General features: G+C 59.2%; 1 protein-coding gene across 2 annotated transcripts; it reads left to right on the top strand.

Annotated features, from left to right (window-relative positions):
* Nucleotides 1-4,044: 4,044 nt before the first annotated feature.
* Nucleotides 4,045-6,804, top strand: SP8 (Sp8 transcription factor). 2 transcript variants are annotated; one of them, XM_035318979.1, is made up of 2 exons: nt 4,045-4,182; nt 5,155-6,804. In XM_035318979.1, the coding sequence occupies exons 1-2, from the start codon at nt 4,162-4,164 to the stop codon at nt 6,658-6,660; spliced, it is 1,527 nt and encodes a 508-aa protein (XP_035174870.1). In that variant the 5' UTR covers nt 4,045-4,161; the 3' UTR covers nt 6,661-6,804. The 2 variants fall into 2 exon arrangements, with proteins under 2 accessions (XP_035174870.1, XP_035174871.1); XM_035318980.1 differs by lacking the exon at nt 4,045-4,182 and adding an exon at nt 4,480-4,663.
* Nucleotides 6,805-6,892: the final 88 nt, after the last annotated feature.

The following is a 6,892-nucleotide window of genomic DNA, read 5'->3' as shown; positions in this document are numbered from 1 at the left end:
AAAAAAAAAAAAAAAAAAAAAAAAAAAAAAAAAAAAAAAGCAGCTTAGACAAATTATTCGAGGAAGGACCGAAGGACCGAAGCGGGGCTCCGCACCTGCGCTGCGCCCTGCGCCCAGCCCCGGGGGCTCGCTGATCCCTCCGGCGCCTCCCGATACTTACATGACCGCCTAGGAACCGAGCACGGCGACAAAATACCGGGGCTGGGGGCGGGTGGAGGGGTGGAGAGGGGTGGGGGGGTGGGGGGAGATGAAGAAAAAAATAATAATACCGGGGGAAGAAGGAGGAGATGCGGATCGCATCTAGGCGCACCCCGGCAGTGTAAATAGGGCGGGTGCGAAGGTGCCTCTTCCTCCCCGGGAGCGCACACACCGACATGTGCACGGCGGCTCCCCGGGCTTAATCTAATTACGGGGACGATTCAGAAGCACGGCCAGCTTGCCTCGCGTTTATTTATTTATTTACTCGCGTTGACACAGGCCCAGACGAATAAATAAATAAGCACCCGAACGCCTCCCTAGGTGAATCCCGTCCGGCGGCTGCCAGCGGGCAAGTCGGCGTGTGCCCTCGCCAAAAGGGGACTCGGCGAGGAGCCTCGGGCTCTACCGGGGGGAGCAGCCAGGCCTCGCATCCCTGCTCCGTGTCAGGGTTGGGACACGAGGGATGGGGAACCGGGAGGGGTTTGCAGGTACCTGCCCCCGGCGCTGTGGCATGGCTGGAGGAATTCACGTCGGAAAGCGACGGGGCGATGGATGAGGGCACCCCTCTCCACGGGGTGCCCAGTCGCCTGTCGCGATGAATGAAATACCTCTAGCGGGCAGTGGGACAAACGTCCCAGGTAAAGCACAGCAACGCGGCGGTGGGAATGAACGCTAAATCGCGACGCTCAGCATCACCATTGCTCGCTGACCGCCCGGCAGCGCACGGGCTGCCCAGCAGCTCACCGGCTGCCCGGTGGCTGTTTTGTTTCATTTACGGGGTGTTCCCCTTTTTTCTCTCCCCGTCCAAGCCGACCCCTGCTGCTCCTGGAGAGTTTGTTATCACCCTTGGGTGACTCCCCAAGGTGACAATTTACAAGTGCAGGGGACCCCGCCGGCCCCCACGTCGCCGGGAGGGGGGGGGGGGGGGGGCGCAGCGCGGCTCCCGGGGGCAGCGGGCGGCTCCCAGGGCACAGCACCGGGGGAGGGCGGGGGAAAGACCCTCGCCCAGGGGCCTTTTCCCACGGAAGCGGGGCTGGGGGCCGCTCTGCATGCACCAGCCAAGGTTTCGTCCCGGCTGGCCGCTTGGAGGGCGGCGGTGTAAAGGGGAAGGCTTTAGGTGCTCCCGGCTGTAACGGGGGTGCGCCTCAACCGGCGCAAGGGCGACACAGACCCGCAGAAAGCACACCGCAACGTCACGACACCAAATGCGCTCCCTCGCCGCTGTTGACATTCAACATACGGCGTGGGCAGCGGTCAGTTTAATCTTTCCGGCTGTGTCTTTTCAAACAGCTAGCGAAACCTCGGTTTCCCCCAAGAGCAACCTCTGCCTCAGCCCTCGAGAGCTGTGTGCGGGCAGACGACGACCCCTGGAAGGGGGCTCTATCCATCTATCCATCTCCGGCCGCGGAGTGGAGGGCCGGGGATTTCTACGAAGAAAGTTCCCCCCCCCCCCCCCCCCCATCCACCCAACCACCCACCCCATAAAGGTTAGTGAAAGCTGTCGTCGTGGCTCAAGTTCGGAGATTGCTAATGTATATTGTAGACACAAGATGTTAGGTAGACTTGAGCAAGTTGTTCCCAGGATGTAAATTAGGTCCCAAAAGCTGTTGTCCAAATCGAAGAAACAGAGAAATTAATCTGGGAGACTATCCATCATAGCCTGTAATAAAGGGAGCGACATGGATGAGACAGATGATATGATTAAGGAGCTGTGGTCGTTTTAATTAACTTTTTGCTGTCCTGTAATGATCAAACTGGTCAACAGACCCGGTCAATAAGCATGTTAATATCAAACAAATAAAACCAGGGATGATTAAAAACCTCCTGGTTTATTAAATTTGAAATTCAAATGAAATTTATGCTGCAGATGCATACAGAATGCTAATAGATTTTAGCTTTATTGAGAGTGGATCCCACAGGTTTTCAAGAAACAGCACGAACATTTATCTACTCCCGTACATTAAACTTCAAATGGAAAAAAAAAAAAAAAAAAAAAATTTTTAATTAATTTCGGGAAAACCCCTCCTTGTTGGCTCCCCCCCCCTCCCCCCCACCTGCATATTATGTTGATGTACTGCACCCTTAAGTGCAGTGGTCAATAACGCAAATGCAAACAAAATTGTAAGCTTCCTTAAATCCTTTGCCCAGCAGGCAATGTATACAAAGGGGGAAGGTTACACATGTTTTCGTGGTGAATTCAGAAAAGATCTGCTCACCGCTCGCAAAGTTCAGGAGCTGCTGTTTTTCCAGTTTCAGTGAAACTATCAGAGTAGCAGGAGGATGCCACTGACAGTACTTTTGTGCTTTCTGTTCAGTTCTGATGTATTTGCTCTTTTCCTCCCTCTCTGTTGAGCTCCCTTGTAAGGACTCCTAAGACTATTTTTAAAACGAGTTTTTCACCATTTCCAACGCGGCTTTTAAAGGAAAAGCGCGCTGAAAATTAGCAACCTTAAGCCCCAAATGAAAAGAGCCAGGGCGAGCATCGAAACAAGCAAACGCGAAAAAGGATCAAGAAAGGACACGTTTCCTTTGGCCAGGAAAGTGCAGACAAAATACGGATCCGATAGGAAGACCCACCCGGCGAGGCTCTTCTAAAAAGATATATCACTGCCACCTTCCCCTTGCCTGGTGGATGGCAAGGTCTCTGGGACTTTCTGGGGCTAAAAGGAATGCGTGTCGATCTTTTTACGCAACCTGGCACACCACAAAATGCGATTTTCTGTTCCTCTAAAATAGAAGGCTCGCGACGCTTGTTTTGCTCTTACGCTTTCTGATCTATGTCTTAATAGTTACTCCCCACCTCCAGCAGATAAAGGAAGTGGAGATAAAAAGTTAATAAGCATTCATACAAGGGAGTATCTCTGGGAAATGTTCTTCCCCTCTTTGCGGGTGATAGTATTGATTAAATTAAACCCGAAATTTAAACAAGTGTGCATTAGGTCTGTAAAATGAATATCATTATAGAAGGAGACCAAAGCAATGAAGTTAATTCTTTTTTATTTGTTAAACGGAGTTCCCTCCTTCCCCCACCCCTTCCTCCTTCTGGGCTGGCCTGTCACGCCTTCTCAACAGGCTAAAATCATTCAGAGCAGCTCGCGGAGAGAAACGCGACATTTATGGTAACCGTCAGCCTTCAGAGAAAGAAAGCAGTTCATTAATTTACTCCCCTCTTGCTTCGAAGTATGATAATGTCCCTTACTCCTTGATCAATAGATATGATGTACAGTCAATATCCACACCGCACGGAAACGGGTCGAGGGGAAGGGAGAACGGCCCTTGGCAGCCCAAATCCGAGGGGTGAGAGCACCTGAGCTATGGGGACCGGTGGGCAGCGAGGCAGGGGTTATTCCCCGGGGCCGGCCTCAGGGAATAAATTGTTCGGGGAGGCACCGGGAACGGGGAGGGAGGACGAGGCGAAACGGTAACAACGTCGCTGAGAAGATGACGGGGAAAGGCAATGATGAGGCTGAGAAGATGACGGGGTGCGGAGGGGAGGCCGGGACCGGGTGAGAACGGCACCGGGACGGGAAGGACTGGGTAGGAGGCACGGCACGGAAAGCGGCCGGTCCCCACACCCCGCGACGGGCCTGCGCCGAGCCGGGACCGAGCCGTGCCGGGGCTGAGCAGTGCCGAGCCGTGCCGTGCCGGGACCAAGCCGTGCCGGGACCAAGCCTTGCCGTGCCGTGCCGCAACCAAGCCGTGCTTAGCCGAGCCGTGCCGTGCCGAGCCGTGCCGTGCCGTGCTCGACGGCGCCGCTGACCTCACGCGGTCACGTCGGCGAGCGGCGCGGCGGGGCCGGGGATTGGCTGGCGGCGGCTCAGCGGCACTTCAAAGGCGGCGAGGGAGCTACAATTGTGGTGGAATGGGCGGAACTGATCATTGTATTGCACACCTCTAAAAAAAACACTGCCTCCGATTTATCAATATAAAAAAGATCCTCTGAGAGGAGGGCACTTTTGTGTGATGGCAACTTCACTTCTAGGGGTGAGTCTAAGGGTTTTTTTTCTCTTGCTGGTTTAATTAGTTTCTTTTTAGTGGCGATTGGAGGGGGTTAAAATAACCCCTGTCTTGACCGGGGCTATCAGTCTCCTCTATTGAGCCTTTTTTCTTTTTTTTTTTCTTTCTTTTTTTTTTTTTCTAACTTAAGTACAAGCGAGTTTAGGAGAAAAGAAAGAGTGAGCGGGGGAAAAGGGGGCAGAGTCACTTTTCAGCGAGCAGGAAAAGGTTTTGAAGGGCATTCGTAGAGACAACCTACAGCGCCTGGGCTGTGCTGCTCCTGTGCCCCCGGAGAAGTGGCCTTTCTTCTTTCCATGTGACTGCTGGAAGGGAAAAAAAAAAAAAGAAAAAAAAAAAAAAAACAACGTTTTTTTTTTTTTTTTTTTTTTTCCTTTGCAATTTCTAATTTGCAACAGATTTGTGGCTTTTTATTTCCCTTTAAAATTGCACAGCCCGCCGTGTGCAGCAGGTACGTTGAACTCGTTCATCCATCCATGTGTGCATACGCGAAACTGATGTCTGTATTTAATTACTTTCGGTGCGCGAGCAAGGCTCTTTGAGGAAGCCTTTGTATTTATTTTTTGTTTTCATTTTTTGGAAGGGAGCACTTTGCTAAGTCTGCACTTCTCTGTTTAACAATTGCCCCCGGAGCGGGGACTGGCTGGGTCCCGGCGAAAGGGACCAGCAGAGACGCAGCTGCCACCGTGCCGGGGGCGTCTTTAAAGCCTGGGTAACAGGAGCAACTTTTCCCCCCCTCTCCTCTCCCTCCCCTTCGGCCCTTCCCCTCTTTGGAGGGAGGCGAGGAGAGGCCGGGAGGGCGCTCGGAGGCAGAGCCGCGGTGCCGGCAGCTCCGTGCCCGGGGCCGAGCGGCGGAGCGGGGCGGCGGGGGGCGGCGGGCGGCGGCGGGGCCGCTCCGTCCCTGACGGCGTCGGGGCGCCCCTCTCCCCTCTGTGCCCGCAGGAGGAACCGCGGGTAGGCTCCACGCCGCTGGCCATGCTCGCCGCGACCTGCAACAAGATCGGCAGCCCCAGCCCGTCGCCGTCCGCCCTCTCGGACAGCGCGGCGTCCTTCGGCAAAGGATTCCACCCGTGGAAACGCTCCTCCTCCTCCTCGGCCTCCTCCTCCTCCTCGGCGGCGGCAGCGGGCAGCTGCGGCGCCGTGGGCTCCGGCCTGCCGGGCTTCGGAGTGCCGGGCGCGGCGCGGAACGGCTCCTCGGCGGCGGCGGCGGCGGCAGCGGCGGCAGCGGCGGCGGCCGCGCTCGTCTCGGACTCGTTCAGCTGCGGCGGCTCGCCGGGCTCCAGCGCTTTCTCGCTCACCTCCAGCGGTGCGGCGGCCGCCGGCTCGCCCTTCGCCAACGACTACGCCGTCTTCCAGGCGCCCGGCGGCGGTGGCGGCGGCGGTGGAGGCGGCGGAGGCGGCGGAGGCGGCGGCGGGGCGGCGGGGCAGGAGGCGCACCAGCCCGTCTTCATCTCCAAGGTGCACACGTCGGTGGAGGGGCTGCAGGGCATCTACCCGCGGGTGGGCATGGCGCACCCCTACGAATCGTGGTTCAAGCCCTCGCACCCGGGGCTGGGCGCCGGAGAGGTGGGCTCGGCGGGCGCCTCCAGCTGGTGGGACGTGGGCGCCGGCTGGCTCGACGTGCAGAGCCCCAACGGGGCGGCCGCGCTGCCCGGCTCGCTGCACCCGGCGGCCGGCGGGCTGCAGACGTCGCTCCACTCGCCGCTGGGCGGCTACAACTCGGATTACTCGGGCCTGGGCCACTCGGCCTTCAGCAGCGGCGCCTCCTCGCACCTCCTCAGCCCCGCCGGGCAGCACCTCATGGACGGATTTAAGCCGGTTCTGCCCGGTTCCTACCCGGACTCGGCCCCCTCGCCGCTGGCCGGCGCCGGGGGCTCCATGCTGGCCGGCGGCCCCGCCGCGCCGCTGGCCGCCTCGCCGCGCTCCTCTGCCCGCCGCTACTCGGGCCGGGCCACCTGCGACTGCCCCAACTGCCAGGAGGCCGAGCGGCTGGGGCCGGCGGGGGCCAGCCTGCGCCGCAAGGGGCTGCACAGCTGCCACATCCCCGGCTGCGGCAAGGTGTACGGCAAGACGTCGCACCTGAAGGCGCACCTGCGCTGGCACACGGGCGAGCGGCCCTTCGTCTGCAACTGGCTCTTCTGCGGAAAGCGCTTCACCCGCTCCGACGAGCTGCAGCGGCACCTGCGGACCCACACGGGCGAGAAGCGCTTCGCCTGCCCCGTCTGCAACAAGCGCTTCATGCGCAGCGACCACCTCAGCAAGCACGTCAAGACCCACAGCGGCCCCGGCGGCACCGGCGGCCCCGGCCCCGGCGGCCCCGGCCCCGGCCCCGGAGGCAAGAAGGGCAGCGACACCGACAGCGAGCACAGCGCGGCCGGCAGCCCGCCCTGCCACTCCCCGGAGCTGCTGCCGCCCCCCGAGCCCGGCCACCGCAACGGCCTCGAGTGACGGGGGGAGGCGTGGAGCCGCCGCGGCCCGGCACGGCCCGGCACGGCTCGGTCTGGCACGGCTCGGCCCGGCCCGGCGCTCCCCCGGGCGCGCAGCCCCGCGCCGGGGACGCGGACACGTAAGTAGCCTCAGCCCCCGCAGCCGGGTGGGCTTCGGGGACGGCAGCGACCCGAGCGACCCAGCTCGGGCTGCGTCGAAAAAGGAAAAAAAATAAACAAACAAAAAAACCCCC

Source organism: Oxyura jamaicensis, chromosome 2, assembly GCF_011077185.1.
Source record: "Oxyura jamaicensis isolate SHBP4307 breed ruddy duck chromosome 2, BPBGC_Ojam_1.0, whole genome shotgun sequence".
NCBI lineage: Eukaryota > Metazoa > Chordata > Aves > Anseriformes > Anatidae > Oxyura > Oxyura jamaicensis.
Note: the sequence above shows the minus strand (reverse complement) of the source record. Positions and strands in the feature narration are given on the sequence as shown.